This window comes from Pezoporus occidentalis, unplaced genomic scaffold, assembly GCF_034315485.1.
Source record: "Pezoporus occidentalis ecotype Australia unplaced genomic scaffold, CSIRO_AGI_Poc_V1 ctg78, whole genome shotgun sequence".
Taxonomy (NCBI): domain Eukaryota; kingdom Metazoa; phylum Chordata; class Aves; order Psittaciformes; family Psittacidae; genus Pezoporus; species Pezoporus occidentalis.
The window spans coordinates 2,464,089-2,490,706 of NW_026916137.1; the positions used below are offsets into that span (position 1 = coordinate 2,464,089).

General features: G+C 41.2%; 1 protein-coding gene across 1 annotated transcript in view; it reads right to left on the reverse strand.

The window, feature by feature from the left end:
• MYH9 (myosin heavy chain 9) overlaps positions 1-25,978 on the reverse strand; it is a 73,845-nt gene extending 47,867 nt beyond the window's left edge. The window contains exons 1-3 of the mRNA XM_062602626.1: positions 25,825-25,978; positions 8,432-8,784; positions 2,115-2,271 (exon numbers count right to left, since the gene is read on the reverse strand). Of these exons, the coding sequence (XP_062458610.1) occupies positions 2,115-2,271; positions 8,432-8,764 (490 nt within the window). The 5' untranslated portion in view covers positions 8,765-8,784; positions 25,825-25,978. The remainder of the gene's footprint in view (positions 1-2,114; positions 2,272-8,431; positions 8,785-25,824) is intronic.
• Between the last annotated feature and the right edge of the window lie 640 nt (positions 25,979-26,618).

Genomic DNA, 26,618 nt, shown 5'->3' on the forward strand with positions numbered 1-26,618 from the left:
CTAAGTAGTGCTTATTCTAAGTCCAGGACTTTTCAGTTTCCCATGCTATGCTAATGAAGAATGGGAGTCCAGGAAGCAGCATAATCAGAATAGCTGAACTGAACTAGCCAAAGGGATATTCCCTACCACAGCACATCATGCCGAGTGTATAAACTGGGGGGAGGTAGCCAAGAGGTACCGATCACTGCTCAGTGACAGGTTGCACATTGGTCAGCTGGTGGTGAGCAATTGTACTGTGCATTGTCTTTCTTCGGTTTATTTCTCTCCCCCTTTTTGTTGTCTCCCTTCTCACTGCAATTATTACTATTTTAGTTTATTTCAAGTATTAAGCTGTTCTTATCTCAACCCACAGGTTTTGCCTTCCCCCACCCCCCCCTCCCCCCCAAATTCTCCTCCCCATCCCACCGGGGCAAGGATGTGAGAAGAGAGCTGTGTGGTACTCAACTGCCAGCTGGCATTAAACCAAGACATTAGAGAACAGTAACTCTGGTACGGTTAAGTCAATAGCTTGTTTAAGAAAATACATGTTGGTAATTGAGCTGACAAGGAGTGGACAAGGGAGAAAAAAAAAACAAATGAAGTGAAACAGTGATAAGAGGTTTATGGATAACTACACTGCCACATATAGTATCGGCAGCGCATCTGTCCTTGTCCTTCATGGCAGATCCAGCCTTTGTCTGAGGGAAGTGATGTCTTATATAAATGAAGTCCAGGTTCAGAAGTTTCTTCTTCTGGATACAGCATTCCTTTCACAGTAACACATCAGTAGTATAGCTGTATTTCTTAAAGAGTTGCCACATCTTCAACAAATTGCCATCAGTACCTCGCCATCAGTTCCCTGCAGCATGTCTGTATGGCTCACCCTTCCCCACCCAAAGCTTTTAGAAACATAGCTTAATCTATCCATCAACGTTAATGCTCCCATGTGTTCTGCTCTGCATGGCACCACGCTTCAGCAGACTTTTTCAGCATTCTTCACACCTAAAATTCGTTTAAAACCACAAGCACAGGTAGATGGAAGGAGTTTCTCTTGCACCCTTTCCAGTCTGGGCAACCATATTTTTATTGTCACCCATAGTTATGCTTGGGGGAGCAAGTGGTAGTGAGGGCAGGGGAAAAGCAGAAATCTAAAACTGATTATAATTGGAATTTTAAAGCATGATTTTATTATATCTGGCCTTTGTCATTAGTCTCACTTTTTTGAACAAGACCTGAGAGAGGCGAACACCTTAGTCATTGCTAGTCATCATAAAATAGAGGAGTAATCAAATTAATAGAAGCCATGCCAAATCAAAGCTTCCATTATAACCTTCAAACCTTACAAAGCACGCCTCTTCATATAGCCCAGCTACAAATAGCAAGAAAAGCCCAAAATACCTCCACACCTGAACACTCCACAAGTATGCCCAACACAAGCACTGTCTCTGTGTAAGAAAGACCTCCTCTCAGAGAGGGGAGATACAGGGGAGAGATGCACAAGACATTCAGAGCTCCGTATTTAAAAGTCCTCAAGTGACAAACAAGCAGCAGGTTCTTCATGGTTCTTTAATTCTCATTTGTAGACACAGGGAGGAGAATAGGTCAAGCAGCTTGCTTTCATTTACTCTGTGAAAAGCCAACAGATGTATCTAGTATTTCCTGATAATAAGTTTTATTCTTAGCAGAATAAAAATGTAAATAAACAACTCCTGATGAGTAAAACTACCAGTGACCATCAGACTTCAATAAACTTGTTTCACCCAACCAGACTGTATGACTGGATTTTAAATAATTCTGTTAAAAGCCTGTATCAACTAATACAATATTTGCCCACATACAGCTATCATTCCACAGGCTCATCACTGAAAGGGAAAGTTCACTACCTCAGTTTGCCTGTTCTTTATGTCAAGTTCAGCTCTTGCCAGACTCTTTGTAAGGTTCTTCAATCCAATAGAGCAGGAGAAAGCTATTCACCTCAATACAAAGCTGGCACCAACTAGGTGCCAGGTGTCTGTAAGCAAGGGCAGAGGAGGCAACAATGCCTTCTGATAGCAGTGAGTTGTTCTCCTACAGTGTTTTGACTGCAACCTTGATTTGTGATTTCAAAAAGAATCATTATCTCAGTCAGCACTCACCTTGCATCATACTCCTGTAGGCTGTGTCTGTGATGGCATAGATATGAGGCGGCATCTCATGTCTCTTTTTGCCTTTGTACATCTCCACTATTTCTTCTGAGTATATAGGCAGGTTCTTGTAAGGATTGATTACCACACAGAACAGGCCTGAGTAGGTCTGGAGAAAAAACCACCCCAACAAATAAAGACAGGAATTAAAAATGTTGTATACTTGCACATTTTAGCAGTATATTACTTGGAAAAAACAAATAAACAGGTCCTTTTTTAAGTGCTTCTTCCACTGACACCACTAAGCAATATTAGAATCTGAGCAACAGTTAAAGTCATGTCAACTTAGCTAGTATGCAACCTTTCCAAGTACGCAGAGAGCATCATCTGATACATTAGTCATACTGATTATCATCAAACTAGCCTGCTCCCTGGCTAACAAAGTCCTCTAGGGTTGGCTTTTTCTTCCTTCCAAAGTTCCTATACAATGTAATTGGATACTTGACTTGAATATAAGGTAGGTGCTCAGCTCAAAGAAACATGCATTTTATTATGTTCTGCCTTATATTTGCTATGGATTTGTTAAGTAATAGATCAATTACAACATAATAAAACTTTAAGCCAAAATAGTTACTAAAAGAAAAATAAGACCACTGTACTCGTTAGATGTTTTAAAGACAACTTGAAAAACTGGACTAGGCTAAATTCAGTGTTGACACTGCTCTGAACAGGATGTTAGATTAGGTAGCCTCCCAGAGACCTTTCCAGCCTAAAGACTTTCATGATTTATAAGGGAAAGAATATTACTAGAACTAGATTCAAAATGGTCAGGTCATTAACATAGTATAGTTCTGAACTAGTAAATATAGAAAATAATTCTAAAGTATTCCATGCTCAAAGAATCAATGACATTTGCCAATGTTCATTTCTCAATTGGTTTCTGCTGGCTTAAATTCAACAGTTCTGATGGAAGATGTCAAGCTTCTAGTTTAAAATATTAAGCTTCTTAAAAGAAAAAAAAAAAAACACTGAACCCTTTAAGATACAAATATCTAAAAAAAAAACCCCCAACAAACAAAAAAAAAAACCACCAAACAAAACAAAACACACCACCAAAAAATACCCTAACAAACATTTTACTTGCAAAGGGAATAGGAGGAGCAGAAGCTTCTTAGATATTTCCTTGATATTCTAAGAATAGCATTCAAAGCCTTGCTCCTGGGGTTTACAGCTACTCTAGGGTTCCCTGACAATTTTAGAGGCAGCTGTTTGAAACCTCTGGAGAGGAACAGCTTTCTACAGCAACTTGTAGTGCTACCAGAAGACAATATATTTGGCACTTTCCTATTGCTACCACCTCTTCTACTGTTTGATCAATGAAGAGTGCTTTAGAGTGGTAAAGAGTTGTCCACAGCAAGCACAGAATACTTAATCAGATTTAGCCTCCTTATCTAGATAAATGTAAGGATTAGATCACAGCAATCAGAAGGGTGAAAATAGCATCTACTACACAGTTTATTGTCTTATATCCAAATTTTCTACATGCTGGCTTAACATCACGTAATTAGCCCACTCCTGCACGCAGGAGGTTCAGATACAGCTTTCACCCTATGTCTCCCAGAAAGGAAAATTTTTATAGATATTTAAGTTTCCTTTTCCACACACCAGTATAAACTATCAGGGTATGTTTCCAGACCTACCTGCTAAGTATTTGAGGAACATTTGAAAATACTACATCTCTTTCCAAAGTGGGAAACCATGAAATTATGCAAGTTGGCTAAAAACCTTTTAGCACAGGACTTCAAGAGCTCCAGGAAGCTAAGCTTCAGTGAGATGTTCTAGTGAGGTTAGGTCTGAGGTAGTGCTTGAAAGGAACAGTTTCAGGAGTCTGCAGAAACCAACTTGGCTAGTTCCTTTTGCCTCAGCCTTAGTTCTCCATCATGTCAAACAGTACTTGTACAGCACAGAGTAACTGCTGAAAAGTCTGGGTCATGCTTTCCTGACTTTTGACTACACTAGTGGATGACAGAGTAGGACCAAGACGTAGGAGGGGGTCAACTCAAGAGTAGCATGTTCACAGTACATGCAGTACACATTTTTCCTTACTCTGCCATGGGAATAACTGACATTGGAGTCAACTGAACTCCTAGAAGAGAAGCTACCAATTTTATCAGACCTCTGGAAAACAAGCAAGCAAAAACCTTCTAGGTTGTCAGCTTCAGCTGTCTGCATTAGCAGCCATCATGCCTCAAATCCTATGGCAGTAGCAACAGGCACATAACAATTGGAAGAAGATGCCCTATACAGTCCCACTTCCCCCTGGCCCCAACAAAACTGTAACTCATGGCACAGATCAAACCTACCTCTCCTTTCAAGAGGCTAATAAGGCTGAGGGCCTGTTTGCTGCTTTTGGGGAATTAGAAGCAAAAGCAAAAGAAAAGTGGTAGCAAGTACTGTGGTAATATTCCAAAGGGAATGTAAAGTTTTCTTGTCTGCATTTGTGTGACTTTTTATGGCTGTGTTTGCTGACATATTAGAATTGTTGCTTTTCAAGTAAAAATAAAGGTCTGAAGCTGAACTGAAGCAGTCTTACAGATGAGAGCAGCAGTTTACAAAACAGAAAACATTAATTTCAATTAGAGTAATGAAGCCAGGAAGCAGGTATGCAGGAAGAAGCCATCACCTTTCTTCCAGCATTCTGGTTGCCAGGAGAAATACCTACAGGAAGTTTCCTGCAGTATAATGATCTCAGGCAGATGCATGAGGTGATAATTTTGTCTAATACAGAGAGGCAACTAATCATGGCTGGGATAGGCAACTGAGTGAGAACACCACATCATGACTGCTGTTCAAGCACAGACAGTTTTATATAGGAAGCAAGTTGAATTGAGCAGAAGCTGCCAGCCCTACAAAGAGAAGACAAGAGTCATCTTCATCTTATTAAAGAACAAGTAAAGATTTATATGCATAAATCCCTGAACTGAACCCAAGGCTCCAACTGAAAGGTTATTCTATTACAAGCATTGCTGGCTTGAAAAATCTGTACTTTGTTTCAGACATTACTATCTCAAAATAGAATTCTAGCATTACCTTTTGTTAGGTATTTCAAGTGACATGGGCCAAACTGGAACTAGTTTAATTTTTCTAACTGCTAACCTAGCTCTGAATAGCTCAAAGGACCATCTACAGCATGGCACAAAGCTAACAGCCTCAGATAGTTTATTTTCCAGCAACTGTTAACTTTAGTGAAGTAACTGGAACATGTAAGGCAGTTCAGGTAAGCAACACAGAAGCTGAAAATGATCTTGATAAAGCATTCATAACAGAAAGGGTTAATATGAAAGCCAGTCTATTAGCAAAAGTCACCTCAGTGCAGAGTTAATCAGCACACAGAAACAGCAAATTGGTGTTGGACTCAGTTCTTGAAATGTTTGACAAACTTCCTGATCAAAATTTGTGTGCACCAGCCTTAAGATTTCACCCTTCTTTTTATAGGATGAGTAGACAGAAAAAGTTAAAAAGAAACACAGCCCCCCCTCCCCCCCCAAAAAAAACCACACAAAACCACACATCCCTGCTGGCAAAGAAGACAGAAAGGACAAGAGCAGAACTAAATAACACTTATGATCTTTCCAGAGACATTTATGCTAGATACATTGCGTGTATTCTCTTTCTTCAAGGGGATTAATGATCAACCAACAGCCATTCCAATGAAAGTATTTTAAGCCTCCACATTAATCTCCTGACTTGCTGAGAACTGCTGACAGGTGAGATCAGTCCATTTCACAAGTGCACAGAAATACAGTTTTGGCAAGACTTAAGATTCTATAATACAGAATTACTATGCTAGGATTACTTTGGTGAAGGGTGTGGAGATATTTTAATACTTCTTACAATCCAATTAGAAGAACTCAATTTATTACAGTCACAGACTATGTCTGAAATTTCAGAGGATATCTTGCAAGATATGTGAAACAGCCCATTGCATAGTGTGCAACAGACTTTGAGATGCTGCTGAATTATTTTCCACAACTTATTACATAACGCAGCAGCTTCCTGTTCTAAAAGTGTTACACATGATCTTGCACATCCTATTTCACCTCACTACCAACATTCTTCTCCAAGAACATATTTTGACCAATAGTCAAAGGAATTATTGATTACAAAGAATAACTTACTGCATCAACCTCCAACCACATCAGCTCTCCAAATTTTGACATCACTCAGTAGGAATCAGACTGTTTTTACTTTTTACCAGCTTTGCACCCTTCAGATGTTCTCTGATAATTTCTTTAACAGTTCTTCATAATAGAGGCAATTTAGGAGGCGATCCTGCCCCTCTACTCTGTTCTTGTGAGACCCCACCTGGAGTACTGTGTGCTGTTCTGATGTCCCCAACATAAGGACATGAAGCTGTTGGAGCAAGTCCAGAGGAGGTCCACAAGGCTGATAATGGGGCTTGAGCAGCTCCCATATGAAGACAGGCTGAGAAAGCTGGAGCTGTTCAGACTGGAGAAGAGAAGGCTGTGTGGAGACCTCATAGCAGCCTTCCAGTATCTGAAGAGAGCCTACAAGGATGCCAAAGAGGGACTCCTCATCAGTGACTGTAGCAACAGGATAAGGGTAATGGGCTCAAACTAAACCAGAGAAAGTTCAGGTTAGATATAAGGAAGATGTTCTTTACTGCGAGGGTGGTGAGGCACTGGAACAGGTTGCCCAGAGAAGTGGTAAATGCTCCATCCCTGGCAGTGTTCAAGGCCAGGTTGACAGAGCCTTGGGCGACATGGTCAGTGGTGAGGCATCCCTGCCCATGGTAGGGGGTGGGAACTAGATGATCTTAAGGTACTTTCCAACCCAAACCATTTTGTGAGTCTATGTCCTCAATGCCACTCCAGAAGAGCAGTGGTCACAGCACTAGCAGAGTGAAAATTTCTAGCTTGTGTTCATGCTCCTTAGCTTAGAAGGCAACAGTTCACAAAGGCTTCTACCCAAGATGGATAACAAGGGTGAACTGCTGCCGTGTGGTGTCTTAGATACCACCAGTCCCTCTTAGGGCAGAAGAGATCATCTACAGTTTGCCACATAAGATGACTACACAAAACACTGCATCATTACAGGTATGATGAAGTAGCAGGCATTCAAAAAACCCCCCAAAACATACATACAGATGTTGCAGAGAGTTCTTACTCATGCTGTCTTCTCCATATGACAAGAGGGGCAGCTTTTGGGTTTTAGCAGCACAAGAAAGAGGGAGGGAAATCTAGACAGACATCTTCAAGGACATCTACATATGAAATTTATTCTTTATTTTGTTTTAATAGATCTTTTAATCTACTGTGAAGAATATTTCATAATGCCTAAAAATATGAACATCCACTGTTTTGGCATCCCTCAGGATTCCATCTCAGGCAGTCACATTTTAACACTGTTGGAAGCTAGTCTGAAAATAAACATACCACAACACACTAGCTCCTGTTTTAACCAGTCACTGCACCCAAATTTTACATTAACCATTCTTTCTATGCCTGCAGAATATTACTAAAGTAGATGCTGTCATGACCAACATCTGCTGGCTAAACAGAGGCCACATGAAGAGGAAAAGAGAACTTCAGAAGGGAACTGAAGGACCAGACTGAGGTTCCAAAATCTCCTTCCCCACTTTTCCCTCTTTATTGCTTTTGGTATTCAGTGAAGTAGTTGCTGCATGCTTCATTTGGGTATGCCCACTGGTTCCATAAATGGTATCTTTGTCATTTCCACAGCAAAAAAGAAGCAGGAATCTCTGCTCTTGTCCATTTTGGGGTGCAAAGAAAAGGAAATATTTCTTATCTGTAAACACATTCAGGCCCACATGTGCCTTCTATAGCAGGACACTCTGAGATCCTGAATTTTTATAACACAAAAAGCTTGGCATCAGCATTCTTTCCCTCTGAAGCTCCAGACATGGGAAAACACAATTCAGATGTTAGGTATATTAGGACTGCATTTTTATTATTACTTGGTTCAGTTCAGAATAGACTCTTTACTACTTTCCAACTGCTCTCATGTCTTGCTTAAAGAAAGTTAAATGGCATTCAAAACATCCTGCAAACGAAGACATTAAAATGTTAAAGACAGATTTACCACAGCATTCTTTGAAAGCTTCAACTAGAGAGGGATTGGCATAGTTTAGTGAAAAAATGTTAAGCAGAAGGAAGAAGCTAAGTCACATGAAACTTGTGTATAGGGGCAATGAAAGGTTAACATACACATTTTTAGAAGCAAAGTAATTACATTAAGTTCACATACTATGTAATCAAAAACTCTTACCCCCAACAGACAAGACTTACATAGATCAGTCCTGAGTAGTATCTCTCCTTTAAGTTGTGAAGAACAGAAGCCTCATTCAGGCATGTCAGCTCTGCCATATCTTCCACTTTAGAGAATTTGGGAGGGTTCATCTTCTGGATGTCATCCTTATTTACTTTCACTCTCTTCCCATTCTCTGCCAGTTCCACCACGGCCTCATCTCCTACTTCTTCCTTCAGGCTGGCTGCCTCAAACCCATTCTTCTCGGAGGGAACCCATACCAGTTTCTTAGCTGCCCAGTCAGCCTGAGTCAGAGGGTTATTAATAATATTTTTGTCCACATAAAGGTACTTATCTGCATCTCGTTGCGACATTGTGTTTTAGAACTGGGGACCTGTGAAAAGAGAAGGAAACAAAATGTATATATTTTTAAAGCCTCAAGTTGCCTTGCAAATTCCTAGAGGCAGACAGGCACATGCTAAGTACTCCAAGTCCCTGGTCATCAGAACATGCCTCCCCCTCCTTTAGTTTCATTTCTGGAAGCACTGGTAAGTTGTCAGACTTCCAATAAGGTCAAGGTTTTGCTTGCCAAGTGGACGCAAAAAAAAAAACAACCAAAAAAACACACCATAAACTAGCAAGTAGCTAAAAAACTCCAGCAAAACACTGACCCTTAAGCATTTGAAAGCCATTATTGAGCAGAAAAGAGAATGCACATTAAAGTAGCAAGAGTCAAACAACTTGTAAGATGCACCAGTACTCAGCATGAGATACTATGTCAGTAATGTTCAGTTCAAGATTAGCCTTTCACTGCTCTACTTGGTAAAAATATTACAAATATGTTTAATCAACAGCTTTATTTCCTACCTGCTGGTTCTGATAAATAACCAGTCAAATACCACAACTTCTTAGAAATGCCACAAACCAGTCCAGACAATACATGAGACACACTCTGCTTCTAGAAGACATCATCGATAATTTGAGGACAACAGTTAAGACCAACATAAAATACTTTCCATCACCAGCTTAGTAGCAACACCCAGCCCACTGATTAGCATCTCTTTTCTAGATCATGTTAAGCAGCAGAATACCTCCAAGACAGTAATAGAATAAACCTGTGGTCAGGAAATTTTACAACCCCAAAATCCTTCTATGTAGCTACAGTCAGGTAAAGGAAAAAATACCACCCCTACAAAAAGGAGATTTAGGCAGCATTCTCAGAAAACAGCACCCTAGATTTAGTGCTTCATCAAAACCAGAACATTACTGCCATGGATTTTCCAGTTTATAAGGCAGCGATTTTATTGGTGCCATTGAGAAATCCTTTCAATTAGGAGAAAGGACTGTATGTGTCAAGGCTCATTGACCATGTAACAGCAGCCTCTTTACAAGGTCCCATAAATATTACTTGTTGGATCCTTCCTCACAAAGATACCAGTGTCCTCAATACATGTTTATCATAACTTGGATAGAAGCTAGAGCTCTTTATCACCAAAAGAACAGAAAATGAAAATATCAATATTCATGTCACTGGAGGCTGTCAGGAGCTCCAGGGGTAACTTTTCTACAGAGCAAAACCAGCCTGCAAGTTACATAGGTGAAATCTTACTATAGATACCGAGAGCAGGACAGAAGCAGTTCAACTCCCAAAATATGCATGAGAGCAACAAGAGATGTTGAGTCCCAGCATTAGCAAGCTGTGAATGAAGCCAGAAAAACATCAGCTATAATAATGATAGGCACACATGCCCACACCAGTCATTTGTAAGCATGTAGGGAAATTCCTTTCAACAAATGTATCACTGTAGGTGGTATGCAACTTTATGCCAGAGACTGTATGGCTAGCTGTATATTCACAGTCAAAAATTCTTTAGCAAAGAGAAAATTACCCTATAAATAATTGTTTCATTTAGCTTGGGTTTCAAATCTTTGTCCCAAGCCTTACAGGATATGCCAAGCAGCTATCCCACACTTTACCTCATTTGTCCTTTCCCCACAGGGTCACTGACACTTCCACCTCAGTCGCCACAATGGTGACTCTCAGAGCAACTCCTCCATCCTAGCTTTTCATATTTTTTGTTGAAGCCCCAGATTTTAACGGGCACATGATGAAGAGACTTGTTCCAGAGATAAGATGCAGCAATCAAGAGTCTGCCATAAAAACTCTGAGTTCTCAAGAGAGCTGCAAGACCACCCTACAACAGCTAGCCCAGGAGAGTATTTAGGAAATAGAGAAGACTAAGAATTCAAGAAAAGATATTGGGACTCCATGACATTGCAGAGTATCATCTGCACATTGTGGTCAAAGGGTTAAAAAAAAAAAGAGGGGGGGGGAGAGGAGAGAAGAAGGGAGAAAAATAATAATGAGAAATAAATATTCAATTGTGTTCAGAGTTGTATCAGGTTTGGCAAAGCAACATCTCTGTTCTACCCTCCATTACAGAGTTTCCTGCCTATGCAACTCCCAGAATCTAACCAGTTGCCTTTTTTGGCTATAATCAGGCAGGACACAGAAGCAGTATGCTTCGGCTAAATTCAGTTTCATCATTTCCTGAGGAATCCTAAGTAACCAGCCATCTGAAGTGTCCTACGTTACACTGAAACATATTCCTCACTTCCTTACTGTTGAAATACATGCATTCAATACACTTTGGAGATTTCTTCTGGGATAAAGGCTAATTCTTTTCTTGGTAAGAAATACATAAGACCACAATAAATCTTTTAAAGAGTATCTTGAAAGCCAGTTCTAGAGCTGAAGAGAACTAAGGAAAGAAGATAGCTACAGAGAGGTTAATCAAATTCCTCACAGGAGGAGAAAGCTGAATTATCTTGCACACAGCAAGACTGCATTCTTCAGCCAGTACAGGATCTTTCTGTATCATCTGTCCCATTTTATTCCCAAAACTGAAACCAAAATCTTTCACAGCAATAAGTTAGATAGCCTAACAATTTAAAAAAAATCTCACCAAACACTAAGGGATTTTTTTATGCCAGTACTACCAAATAGCAAGGAGATTCAGAGATGGTCTGCACCTCAAAATTTAAACAGACTTGAAAATTACCCTATTGCATGACAGCAGCAAACAGTCTTGTTACCACCATTTCATATGGTCCAGAACAGAATCATCAGGTACTAGAACTAAAAAAAATTGAGGATCATGCTAAGATAACATGGTATTAGTGCTACTCTCAAGGCTGACTTCTAACCCACAGGGCCTCTAAACTAGCTGTACCACAAACCAACCATTAATTTGTCTTCTCCACAAGAACAGTACCAGAGGAATCAGATTCAGCAAGTTCCACCTCATGGGCTGCAAAATTCATCTTCCTAGTTTAGGCTGCACTTCACTGGGCATTTCTAAAAAACCCTGAAGTGGTGAAGGAAGCGAGCCCTCTAAGCTCTTGCAGCCTCACAGCAACTCCCAATGATTGCAAGTCATTGCCATTTTAGGAACAAATTAGGAAGTTATTTGTTTGCCTAGTAGCTTGCATTTTGGGTGTAGATAATTATGTGGGGCAAGGACATTTATCTTTACATGGCTATTGTGCAACTGTCAGAGGAGAATACCGTTAACAATATTCTTTTTGATGCAACAACAGTCTATGGCTTAGAAGACAAAAAAATACAGAAGAAAGACAGACCATCCTTGTTTTGAGTTTAAATGCCTCCTTCCTAGTATTGTTTCCAAATATGAAATACTACAGTCACTTCCCTGTTAACCCAGGATGCTTCCTTATTGTGGTTCATAGCAGTCTGAGGAACAGGCTGGTCAAACATTGCTTGTTTTTCATTATTTCATGTGCCAAAAGACATTCTTTTGCCATTTAACTAACTACATAATTGCCACAATGATGCCATGCAGTTACAGATGGAGGCAAAGCAATCTCTACAGTCATGAATAGGATGGGATCAAGACATTGATAATATTTAGTCCAACCTTAAAAAACAATAAATTCAAAAATCCTTTGCATACATATTTCCCTACAGATTCTTTTGAGATGAACAAGTTAAACACTGGCTTTAAGTTAAGATGCCATGCATTCCCTTAAGTAAGCAGAATTAACAAAAACCCTCATGTGAATACAATCATATGGACAAAAGTTTGCCTTAACCTCCTACAGTTCCACAGCCTTAAGGCTATCAGACACTTCACACACTTCTCTCCCTATTTAAAGCACCAAGTGCTTTCCAAAAAGCTGGAAATAAACACCTGGCTGGCTTGGAAAGGTCTAAAAGATGCCTCTGCTATAAAGCCCCTTCCTTTTGATCACAGTGTTATACAACTGCTAGAAGCATAGGACATTATCTGTTTGCAATTTAATTTTCCAGAACTATTTGTATTATTGCCTCCTCTCCCCCCAGTGTTTACTCTGTCAGCAGCCACAGAATTGTTTCTGGGACTAAGCCATTGCTCAATGAGAGCAGCTTGGGCTATGGTAAACTATGGAGGTAATGGCTGAAGTAGCAATAGAATTCAGAAGAGCATCAATAGCAACAGCTAAAGCATCCCACTTACTAACAAGTATTAGAGCCCTAACTAGGCAAGGAAGCACTTCTAGTTAGAGCCATATGAACTGCCGTTAAAGTAGGGATCTCCACAACATTCTTTTGAGGCTTCAGCCTCATTAATACAAAGATACACTGGAATAGCCAGTTTTAATCACACACTATTTCTCTACTTTGATGAATTATTAAAAGTTTGTGAAATAGTGGGCTACATAAAATAGACACAGGCATTGTATGTGATTCAGATCACCATTTCAGAACCTTGCTGTAAGACTGAGCCTGTGTGAAAAGGGATGTACATTACTGGAAGTTTTCTTTTGCTTCACATCCAACAGTAAGGCAGTGCTATAAAAACTTTCTATGATTTCACATTAAATGATCACACACACGTGGTTTGTCTAATGGCCTTTATATGAGCAGTGGAAGAGGAACTGCCCTAAAGATAAGGGTGACAAATAGAAAACACATATAGACTAGAATTAGAAAGTTAGCAAGTTAACTTCTCTTTGTTTATACATTTACATTTTAAAAGTATTTCAGGAACACAGTTCTCATGTTATATACCTCTAGCAGGTTGTGAAAGAATGCAATACAAAAGGTGTCTCACAGAGCAAAGGGAAGATGCATGATTTCTACAGGCAAGACAAGACTTTTACACTAGAAAACTACACCACTATGCTTACAGACCCATTTCAGTTACAACCAAGTTGTCCTCAGTGAAGAAACTTGATTCTTTATTAATACACAGCATTTTAAAAATAACCTGACTCTGAGAAGCAGCTAATGATTCAAACTAAGTTTGCTCAGTAACATTTATATGATGGGAATCCTCACTAAGCATACAATCTGAACAGCCAATTCTTGCATTATTTTTGCAGACTCAACTGTTTCACTTTCCCAGCCAGCTGAATGCAGTTCATCAAATCAACACAGTTGCATGCAGTGCAGCTAGAAAGCACAGTAAGTAGACTTCTGTGGCCAGACTGCCTACAGTGACCATGAACTGACAACATCAAAAAACAAAACCTCACCCACCAAAAACCCCTCCCTGTAATTCCCTTGGGTTCACTTAGAAAGTGTTCAGATCTGTTTAGTTAGGACATACTAGGCTGACACTTCACAGCTCCGTGTGCCAGGATGTTTATGGGAAAGAAAACTGTGAAGCTACTTAGCACAAACTGCTCCAATGTGTAAACAACACCTATATATATATATAAAATAAAAAAAAGGTCTGAATCATTAGTGAAATATGAGAATTGAATGCCACTGGGGTAGCGGTAAGGGGAAAAGCTGGCAGAAGGCTAAACTGATGGGCTGATGATACCTGCTTGTTTCAAGTTCAATATATTGTGACACACCAGTACTTGATGCTTCAGACTGAACTCAAAGAATCACAAGTTTACAGTTACCAGTTATCTCACAAAGGAATACAGCATCAGACAAGAGTTTGCCATTAATACTCCTTCACACATAGCCTCCCAAGCTGAAAGCTTTCAGCTCCACTCCGCCTTTGTGTTCAGAATGCCATGCTGCCACGCAGACTCATTTCTTCTAGTTAAGCTTTATTTGGGATTCATAATGATTGCTATTAGCTCACTGTAATTCAGTGCTTTCCTCTCTAGTCACAGTCTGACGCACACAATACATTGTTGAAAGATTTATTTCACAACTGGAATGCAGATTGCTGGCAATTATTCTTGCATATTCAGTTTGACTGTAGTGCTGCCCAGACTTGCAGCTACCATGTTTATTGCTGTAAGTTAAACCCAAGGTAGAGCACTAAAGTGCCCTCTCTGCATGCTCAGGTTCCAAGAATAAAGAATCTAGTTATCTAATGTATAAATGATACCTGCATTACACAAAAGTGATGTGCCGACCAGACTACACGCAAGACAGAAGAATGAAGTTAAAGGGAATTCCTTACCTTCCAAGTGGCCTAAATGTACCCAGCACACATCCTCAGACAAACATGGAATAAACGTTTCTCGGTTTCTGTATGTCCAGCCTTCTTCAGCTGTCAAGTACCACTTCTGGTATGTGTGAAGCAAGCTCTTGCATATTCTACTGTAACAGCTGACACAGGAGGTTTGCTCTGTGAAGCTGGGACTTTCCATGGCAAATTGCAAAGGCCCCAAAGCCACAAACAATTAAGACACTGTCCTTACATGCCACTTAGTAATTAACTTTTCTCTTCACTGAGTTCAAATGAATGGCAAGACTGGGAGAACAGAAGACACAAGCACAGCACCTGTGGATGTAATGTAAGTCAATGCTAATCTGAAGAGGCTAGTTTTGGGTACCAAAGAGTGAAAGCGGCGGGATGGTGCAGCCTTCACCACAGGGTATACAAGCACAGAAATTATCTTGGCCAACTTCACTGCATACCACAAAGAAACTAACCACTGAAGGTTATGAACAAATACAGGCAGGCATAGCTTCCCTAAGTAAATGCTAAGGAGGGGACGATTGCCCCTATTTTACTTGCAACTTCTCAGTTCAGTGAGACCAAAGAACCATTACCATGTACATGGCACCAATAAAGTTAATCAGTTCTATGAAGCCTGTGCACATTGTTTAAACACATCAAGCACTGGTTTAGGGAGGGGGAGGGTAGCCTTTTGTTGATTTCAAGTCCAGTCTTTAGCATGACAAAGCTAGGCTGGCTGCCACCCAACCCCATTCACTTGGAATAAATATTCAAAGTTTACAATCCCGCATAATACACTTTCTGCAACTGTTGTTTCTCATTAGTGCATGTACAGTACATGCCTTCTCAGCAGAGGAGAGAATTCCTTTTCCAGAGACAGTGTGCCCACAAAGAAAACATTCCAGGGGGAGAACGCATTCTTCGTGACCATTCAGCAAAGTAATCCCACTTAAGGAGACAGCTGTAGTTCAGAAAACTGCAGCCCATCCTGGCTGTTCAAGCTGTTTTGCTGCAAGACTTCTTTTCAGGAGACATAATGGACTGTAAAAGTTCTGATCAGGCATGCAGAATTCCCTAAGGACATTGCATGAGAGGTGAAGGAAGAGCTTGGAAAGTTTCAGCCTGTCCTTGTTACCTCAGGGTCACTTTTCATGCCTTCCCTAATATTCTGATTTAAGACTAAAGAGATATCTGCCAAGAACTCTGTGACACTGAAGTGGAAGGGAGCTCTTCCAATACACAGTTCTATATCAGTTAGGTCTCCCTATCATCTTTGTCCGCTCCAGGTTTCATTTCATCACAAGAGGGAACAAGGAACAAAGCAATCACACCTCAATACAGATAGCAAAACCACAGTTCTTTCAGTCTTTTAGAAAAAAGTATTTTGCATGTATGTGGCTTCTGTGGACACTCACACCTCAACCTTCTGTGCCAAACTATGGGTACAAACTGCCTTCTGCTAGAACTCATCTTTTTATTCTTGTTTCAAATAGTTCTGCTCTGCCATTAACAATAGCTATTAGGGATGGTAGGCAAAAACCCTGACACAGAGAAGTCTACCACTTTTATGGGTCCATGTTTGATTCTCAACTCTTCTAGCTATACATACAGATTAATAAAGAAGATCTACCTCTGATTATGAAGGTGATCTTGGAGGTAGGGGGCAGGAGGAGAGTCACTCTTTCTGGATAGGAGAACAGCAACTCCTCCACTGAAGGAAAAGCTACATAGCCTTTAGCTCCAAGATGTATAAGGAGGCCAGGTTGAAAACAACCTTGCAGAGAATAAACACCGAATTCAAGATGGTCTCAAAAACTTCGAAACATTCAGATTGCAACATTTGCCTGTTGTGTTCAACATCTTGCACAGCATCGTGGCTTCTTACTTAGGTATCCATTATAAGCAATGTTCTAGAGAAGCCCCTGGTGCAGCGAAGCGAACAGGAACACTTGTCCAGTCTGTACCTCTCAGCCTCAGACTTGTTCTCTGGTTACATTGTTCCTTTCCTTACCTGTGCTTTCTTTCCTAAATGTCAAATACATCAGTGTTTAAAAAGGAACAGCATTAGGCACCTCTTATTTTAGAAATCACCCAACCATGCCCTCCGGTCTGGATGTCCTGAAGTGTTGATTTGTGTTTTACAGGAGAAGAACAGACTCATCTTTCAGTCTGAACTAAGTAGAAGCAAGGGCATTTGAAGTACAATCATGGCTATATGGGCATATAAAATTTTCTACGTTCTGGTATTAGAAGAAAAGACTTAAAAAAAAAAAAAAAATTATCCCCTATTGACATCCTATTGACATTCCATGGTCCCAGTAAGAGAAGGCAATATAACTTGGAAGTTTCCAACGAAGTTTTGCTTTCTGGCTTAACAGAGTAAAAGTCAACATAAGGAAATGTTGACCACAGAGTAGCAGAATTGTTTCAAGTGTTTCTTCATAGTTAACAACATTCTCCACAACCATATACACTATAGCGCTGTGGTGGTGAGGCGCTGGCACAGGTTGACCAGGGAAGCTGTGGCTGCCCTATCTCTGGCATTGTTCAAGGACAGGTTAGACAGGGCTTTGAACAACCTGGTCTAGAGGACGGTGTCCCTAGTTTGTACTTGATGACCTTTAAAGTCCATTCCAACCCAAACCTTTCTATTATATTCTTCTCCTTATCTACACAAGTAAGAGCTGAACCATTACTGCAGTTGTACTTTTTCATGATAGAATTGGCATAATACAGCATGGCAATATTTATCAGTTAAATCTCCACTAAGTTTTCAGAGCAATAACGACCTAAAAGCTACCTTTATTGTTCTGCTCATTAGGAAAAAACTTTAAATTTGCCATGCAAAAAGATTAACTTCCACATGTGGAGGAAGAAGATAAACTGACTGTCAATATCTATATGCCAGTACTGTGCAGACAACATGCAGACAATTTTCAGAAGTTACACCAGTTTTTCTAATAAACTGACAATCCTTTTTTTAAAGAAAAAAAATACTAATACATCTTCCTCATTGTGGGTTCTCATTGTAGACTTCATAGAATCAGAATCTTTAGGGTTGGAAAAAGGACCTTAAGATCATCTAGTTCCAACGCCCCTCCCATGGGCAGGGACACCTCATACTAAATCATGCCACCCAAGGCTCTGTCCAACCTGGCCTTGAACACCACCAGGGATGGAGCTTCCTTGGGCAACCCATTTCAGTGCCTCACCACCCTCACAGTAAAGAACTTCTTCCTTATATCCAATCTAAACTTCCCCTGTTTAAGTTTGAACCCATTACCCCTTGTCCCGTCACTACAGTCCCTAATGAAGAGTCCCTCCCCAGCATCCTTATAAGCCCCCTTCAGATACTGGAAGGCTGCTATGAGGTCTCCACACAGCCTTCTCTTCTCCAGGCTGAACAGCCCCAACTTTCTGAGCCTGTCTTCATACGGGAGGTGCTCCAGTCCCCTGATTATCGTCATGGACCTCCTCAGGACTTGTTCCAACAGTTCCATGTCTTTTTTATGTTGAGGACACCAGAACTGCAAACAAAACTCCAGGTGAGCTCTCACAAGAGCAGAGTAGAGGGGCAGGATCACCTCCTTCGACCTGCTGGTCACGCTCCTTTTGATGCAAGCCAGGATACACTTGGCTTTCTGGGCTGCGAGCGCACACTGAAGCCGGCTCATGTTCAGTTTCTCATTGACCAAGACCTCCAAGTCCTTCTCCGCAGGGCTGCTCTGAATCTCTTCTCTGCCCAATCTACTTCCCATCATCATCATGGCTTGACTTTGTGAATGAAGACTTGGGAAGGGCTTTACCCACGCTTACTACAAGTGCACTGATGACTAAAAAGGCCAATATGAGATGGGCAAATCCAGCTGCAAAAAGCACAGCAAAAGGTCTCCTTGGGTGGTATAGGCAGGGTGCAATTCTTTCCACGTTGTCTTTTCTCCTCAAGCCTAGTTCTGCGTGAGTTCTCAAAGGAGTCAACGGCATTATGTATGGTGTGTCTCCAAGTCTCCCGACTGGAGGCCAAGGTGGACCACTGATGGTAGCCAATGTGGCCAAGGCTAAGGTATTGTTTCAGGGAGTCCTTATATCTCTTCTTTGGGGCACTTCTCTTGCGGATACCGGTGGCCAGTTCACCGTAAAACACTATCTTAAGGAGGTGGTGATCCTACTTCCCATCATATACTGCATTAAACTACAGGCTCAAGTTCATCTACACAAAACTTTGGCTTGGGAAAGGCCATTAAATAATTCAGAGTAATTTACTGCATAATGAAAGGTCAAAGACTTTAGTATCTGCTATAAACATTCATACTGGAATACAGCCTTGATGATAAAATCTAAGTAAACTGGTTTAAGCCACAAATTTAAAATCACAGTTTAAAGAGGTTTTGTGAAGAAATCTTACTTTGTATTTATGCTCTTTTGAGAAAGGAAATTCCCTTTGTCAATAAGCAGACATGTCCATTTGCAACATGACAGTTTCAAGTATCCAACTGCTTAATTACTGTTACTAGTCATCCATACTTCCATATCCATTTATTTAAACAATTCTGTAAAGTCTGAATACATTTTCACATAATCATAGAATGGCTTAGGTTAGAAAGGACCTTAAGATTACCTAGTTCCAACCCCCCTGCCATGGGCAGGGACACCTCACACTAGATCATGTCACCCAAGGCTCTGTCCAGCCTGGCCTTGAACACTGCCAGGGATGGTGCATTTACCACTTCTTTGGGCAACCTGTTCCAGTACCCCTTGTCCTATTGCTATGATTCCTGATGAACAGTCCCTCCCCAGCATCTTTATAGGCCCTCTTCAGATACTGGAAGGCTGCTATGAGGTCTCCACACAGCCTTCTCTTTTATTTCATGACAAAGAGATAAAAGCATCTTTGTCTCTGAACAACAGAAATGAAGACATCTGAACAACATCTGTGAAGAATAAAATATATTAAGTGATACTCTGCTAAAAAATGTAACTCCATTAATACTAATAATTTTTTAAAAACTATTTCTTTGACTAGTGCAGATACATTTACAAGCAAAAACTAACTAAAATGGTTTTCTAGCTACCTGCAATCAGCAATTTAGGAATTAATTTGATTTTGGATACCTTCATCTCAAATCCACCCCTCATCTGCTCCACCAACTGTGAAACACACAGCTACCCCCAAGCATTTAAAAAAAGAGCTAGGAAAAAAGGTCAAAGAAAAATGTCAACGCCTTCCTGTACACTTTGAACTAGGAATTACATGGCCAAAACAGAAGCCAGAAAGCATTTTTCTTCTTCTACATTTAAAAAGCTGTCAAAAGTCAATTTACCTCATCAACCAACTAATTCCAAGTGCTTAGGCAAGAACTTTCTCATCCAGTTCACTAGTTTGACTTCAGCTTTACACTCTGTATTTGTTGCCAAGTTCTTAGATTTAAGCATCTTAGATTTGTTCAACTCTGCCCAAACCCTAAAATAAGCTATCAAGTTTAGAAAAGAAACACCATGAATGAAAATTAATTTGTGCTCACACATTTAAAAATAATTGATTGTTAACGGCGAGGAGAGGCAAGACACGCCAACCCAATATGGGTGATAAGCAAACTTCCACTCTATTTGTGGCGCACTTCGCTTATATCCGCGTGGTGTTTAGCCACGCCTACTAGTCAGAACAGTATTGGTTAGTTCTACACAGCTTCCTTCACATTCTCCTCCCACATCCAGTTTCTGGTTACCTGTGAGGCCTACACCTTGCTTTGCTCACACAAGGCCTCTAAGGATCCATGGCCTTGCTCTTAGAGCCCTTCTGCAACAATTGATTTTATCCATTGTGAGCATAGCAAAATGAATCTCTTGCACTAAATGACAAGCAGACCTACAGTGTAACAGTCCCTGCCAAAAAAGACCTTACTGACTAAAAACTTACCTACAAACAGTTGATTTAAGTCAGTCACATTTGGAGAAAAAATAGCAACTGAAATAAATTTAAGTTTTGCTGTAGGTTTCCTTTTTTTCCCTTGGCTATTTAAAACAACAAGTATGTCAATAAAACTGCTGGACTAAGCATTGGCCAGAACCAACTTTTACCCGAGTCTAAGCTACATCACCTCCAAGGCTGATTTAAAAGAGCTTAAATTTAAGTGAACTGGTAAAGTCTTGACCTTAAAAGAAAAACACAGATGAATGTACTCTCATCACTACAAACAATAAAAAAGGGAGTAAACTATTACAAGAGCACGCTTTAAATCTTAGATTTTAAACAGGAAGCTGCCCAATAGGGGGGGGGGAAGAAGTCTGATTGCACAAGACTGTCAAAGTTGAGTGCAGAATTTCTCTAAACCTCTTTTCTTACAAGTCCAAATGCCTACTTTGCTTTCATTCAAATCAGAACTCCAGTTCTGTGTTGAGGCATATATCACAATGAATTTCCTGCCGAGACTCATTAAAATGGTAGCTCTTGATGAATGGAAGTATTCATCAGTTGAGGAGACTTTATGATACAGATTTCCAAGTTAAGTTTCCCTCAACATACATTAATTATTAGCCTGAGTTTACTGAAATCACTCATCCGTGCGGTTTTATTTACTACTCTCAGTAGAGCCGCATACATGCATTAGGAGAAATTTAGATTTCTGGTCATGAAGACAAGTAGAATACAAACCCTATGTACAAAACTCTAGAGGCATAAATTTCATAAAGAGGTCATGGAGTCAAACCACATTATTCAGAGATGTATTTCATTATACCTCTCTGCATCCAACAGCAATACATTTGTAGTACCTCCATAAGAAATAATTTGCAGTGGACAAGTGTGCTAGATCAATTTTACAGTCCTTTCAAAAGGACATGACTTAGCAGTCCTAGATCCAGAGGTATCAAACAATGAAATCAATCACAGTTCCCATCACTGGAAAATTGGAGGCCCTACTATTTCTTTACACTTTTTAGGATGCTGAGAAAGGCAACATATTGTACTGAATAGTAACAGGCCAAAGAGCCTCTAGCTGAAAAGAGAGACTGGTCCATTACACTGAACATGACTGCACTAGAGTGAGGTCTGAAGACGTTAAACACTACAGTAGCCTGGGATTGCAAGATGAATCGGTGTTGAGATTATTACTTTAAGTACAGAGAACAAGTTCTCACAGCCGCTAAAGAAAGAAGTGAAGCGGATAAACCATAATTAAGATGAACTTGTAAATTGATGCATTTCATTTAGTTGGACAACACCCATTTGCATTAGCTTCCAGGGCAGAAGTTGCATTTGTATATTTGTCTCATCATACTCTATTCAAATCAGGTTGCTAGTTTCCATCTCTTTCTAAACTAAGAAACTCAATTAGAACCATGGTGTGCTTAAAGTGAAAAGAAATTTAAGGTACAAGGTCACCAAGCCACCATTAAGCTAGAGCAATTGCCAGCAAAAACAATGCCGCTGTAGGCAATCCTATGCTATTATAGTTTTGTTTCAACCCACAGAAGACTTAACATAAGGCACACAATTTCTCTACTTAACATGCAGACAGCTGTGCCTCAATTATAAACTAAGAAAACAAAGACTAATAAGATATTTATACAAGAAATCAAAGACAAAAATCTATGTTAACGGGCACCAAGTGCATTACTGAGTCAAAACAAATTAAGTCATACACTCAAGACTTTTAGTAGATGCGTACCTAACACTGAGCCTCTGAAATGCACTCTAGTCATCAGTAAGGTTCAGCACATTACCCAATAGCCTGAAGTTACCACACAAGAAAGCAGATATAGTGTGCAGAGGTGGGGGTAAGAAAACCTTAAGTTTGACTTCCCCTTTCAGTAAACATTGCATTAACCAGATGAGTTCCTGTACCTCCAGTGGGTCCACATGCAATCTCACCCTACTACAGTCACACCAATTCCAAAGTGACATAAATCTGGACAAGACATGGGCCTATGGAAGCAGGGGTAGGAACAGAAAATTCAGCAAAATCAGCTCATAAATCACAACACCTGTGACATGTCCTGTCCTATCTGTTCAGCATGCCAGAGATTAACAGAACAAAATCTGAATTTTGGGGTATAGACAGGCTAATCCCCTAGTACAACTGAAGTATATTTTCACATACTTAGTAGACACACTGAAATACATATACTCCCTTGTACCTGCATGTAAACAGTCTGACAGAGGACTAACCTGTGAATTATTAGTTACTATAAGCATTTAGTACATTATTTTTAAAGACCTGCCAAGATAATAATGGTTCAAGTTTTGAAGACAGTTTGTTGCACTGGTAAATGTAATTTCTATTGCAAATGCTGAGACTATCTGCAGTGCCAAATACTGTTGCAGAGAGATTTAAGCATCTGTGGCATCTAACTCCACTGCAGTTTTTAACTCAAAGATGAGTATTAGATCTATCACCCACTACCACTCTTTAACATTTTGCATAATAACAAAATAATGTGTTATACAGCACACAACAAGGTTATTTCAACCTCCTAAATGAAAAACTCTTCTAATCCTTTTCCTGTAACTTTACTGGACAAGTAATTTTATTCCTCTTGGTTTTATTATTATTACTTATTCACTACTGATTCACTTAAAAGATTATGATGGAGCTCTCAACACTTTTGTCTTCTTAAAACCATTCTGAAACACATCAAAATCCACCTAGAAGAAATAATAATTAGAAAAAAAAAAAAAACAACACCAAAACCAAGAACTTAAGTCTCTCCAATTTTTTTCTTACAAGAATAACTTGAACAAAAAAAAAAAGTAATCCCAGAATCATGAAATAAATAACCTTACAATCTATGCAAACAAAGTCCAATAAAATGCTTTCAGTTTTTTACACCCATTCTTCCGGGACAGACAGAACCCAACTGTACAGTCTTCCTGTTTATACAGAAACAGCCACATGCTACCCAGCAGAGCAAACTTTGAAGTCAAAGTCTCTTCTCCAGAGAACTTCTAAAATCTTGGCTATACAAGGCAGGCATCAAAGACCTGACGTTATATTACAAAAAGAACCATGCAACTCACCAGCTTGGCACTGGGCATACTCACTTTAAGGTTCCAGGTCAGTAAGCATGAAAATTTCAGACCCCTGTTTCTATCCACTGCCAGCAATTTTGCAGCTGCCTTAGAGTTACTGAAAATTTTGCCTGTCCACCTCCAGAAAGACGGTGCACACATTATGAATAAGTGAACAAATAAAGCTATCAAGAAGGAAAACACATCGATTTAAACAGTTCCACCTGACATAGAGCTTCATGGAACCATTGCATGACTTCACTCTAGTTATTTTTACAAGGTCAGATTAGCTGCACAATCTTGTGTTTATACAGTTTTGACAATTGTGATTAATAACCTCAAAACTCTTTTGTGCTAAAGGCAACTCCACTTACATTTATCAATTGCTTCCTCCTCATTACAACTTTCTAGTTAACAAAAATATTTGCTTATCTCATTTAAACTTTGGAGAGAGTGCTATAGTTGCAGACAGTGCATCTATGAGTCAATACATATCTGCACCACTATTTGCCATTTTTACTGGAATGCCATGGATAAGTGAACTTAGTCACATTGTTACCTAGTGACTAATTTCAAAAGCGTCTTTACACAAGCAGTAACTGATTAGAATGCTGTTACTTTGCAGTTAAAACTTTACTGTATCTAGCCTTACAGACTGGAGACATATATGATGACGGTTAAGGATGTGCAATTTAATCTTTCAAGCCATGGTTCAACAGCCTCCCTGTAAATTAACTTATATTTCTTTATAGCGTAGGGCAGAGACATAGAAATCATCATCTACAGGCCAAAGTCCATCTACTACAATGTATCTTCAGGTTTGAAGCAGAAAATTCTTATGCATTATTTGAGAGAATATTCTCTTTAGGACAGACCTGCTCACTTAGAAAAAAGCTTAGGTTCTTACTCCACTCTAATGGAGTGTGGAGTAAGACACATGTCAGGACATCATGTCAGAGCATACAGAAGAAAAAGCTATGGAAAAAGACAGATGAAGAGCACAAAGCTTCAAGAGGGGAAAAAAAAATAAAAGGAGAAGGGAAACGAACCTTAAGGAGAAAAAAAAAAAAGAGGTGGAATTTGACAGACACTGCATGAAGAGCCTCCCGACCAATGCAGTTTACTTCTGAGAAATTCCACTTTATTACCAGAAGCATGTTACTGCTATAAAAGTCATTTCACCCTGTGTTTAGACAAATAAGAAGCAATCCTTATGAAACCCACTGGGTACACACTACCCTTGGGGGCTATGAAATTTATTACTTCCCACACCTACTGGAGGCAGGTTGGTAACGATACCACTAAAAGCCAGAGAACTTTCCCTACTCAGTTGGAGGTGATGCCTGAAAGCACAAGCTATCTGAAGAGTTTTTACTGCAAGCTTCATCTTGCCCTGTCACTCCCTCCTCCCTCTCTCCTGGCTTCACTGTACAGACCAAACCGAACGAGGAAGTCGAGATCTGAGGGCGGAAGCCAAGCCCATTGCAATGTCTGCAGGAGGATTGTCAGCCTGTGACTCAGGCTGCAGCCCTGACAGCTGCCAAACGGTCCATTTTTCCCCTACCCGCTACTTCCAAAGGACAGTCATTTAAACGCGAGGGGAGATATGGAGGGGGAGGGGGGGGGGAATGCACCGGAGGGAGAAGAAAGGAGACTGTGAGGTGAAAAAGAGCGCGAATAACGCCACCCCACCTGCGAGAAGGCCAGTTAGCAGGGCGTGGAGGTAGGAGAGAGGCAACTCCCTGGGCATAATGCAACCGTGCACATACGCCCCCGAACGAGAGGAGGAAGGACAGGGAACACCCCAAGCACGGCAGCTCGGCTCCCCTGCCGGGCTGCCCACCGCCCGGCTTCGCAGGGTAGAAGGAAGAGAGCAGCAGGAGAGCGGTGCCCTCTCGGCCGGCAGGACAAAGAGGCGCGAAACCCGTGAGGAGAGAAGCGCGGCGCCAGGGGGAACAAACCGGGGCCACCCGTGTCCATCGCCCTGCTTTACCTGAGCCCGGCTACGGCGGAGGGTGGGAGGGAGGGAGGGAAGGAGGGAAACGCCGCAGCGGTGGCGGCTGCGTTCCTCGCGGCGAGAGAGTGGCGTCTTCCTCACGCTGCCGGCTTCTCCCGCAGGCACCGCGACCGCCTCTCACTTCACCGGCACTGAGGAAGCGAGCCGTTGAGAAACGGGGCCCAGCTCCTCGCCGTTAGCAACGCCCGGGCGCGCTCACGGGCCCGCCCCGCAGCCGCCGGGCCGGGCGGGGCGAGGTGAAGGTGGGCAGCGGCGGCAGTAGCAGCCGAGGCGCTCGGGGAAGGCGCGCCCCGGCTTCATCCCGCCGGCCACGGGGTGGGCCGAGCCCCCGCTACTTTGCCTTTCGCTCCCCTTCTCCCCGGGTCGGGTCGAGCCGTGCCAAGGCGTCCCCACAGCGCCCCGCTCCAGGCCGTGCCAGGCCGGTCCCACAATGCCCCGCGCCGGGCGCTACCGGTGGCCGTTGCCAGCCGCTACCCCTCCAGAAGCGCTGCCTCGCTGGCACTGCGGAGGTGCTGCTCCAAGGCTGGGAGGAGGGAGATCGGGGTCAACCTTCGGCAGCAATGCGCGAGGCTGCGGCACCGGCGTCCGGAGGCCTTTCCAGAGATCATTGGAAATGAGGGGGGCTTAGCCCTGTTGTCTTACAGTGCAAAGAAGGAAGATCAGTTTCATAAAGGACTGAGACAAGCAGAAGCATTGGCGTAAGCAGCCCCTGCTGAGGTGTTTGCACAGCCAATATGTTAAAAGTAGGCTCCAACTGGATTACAAAAGGT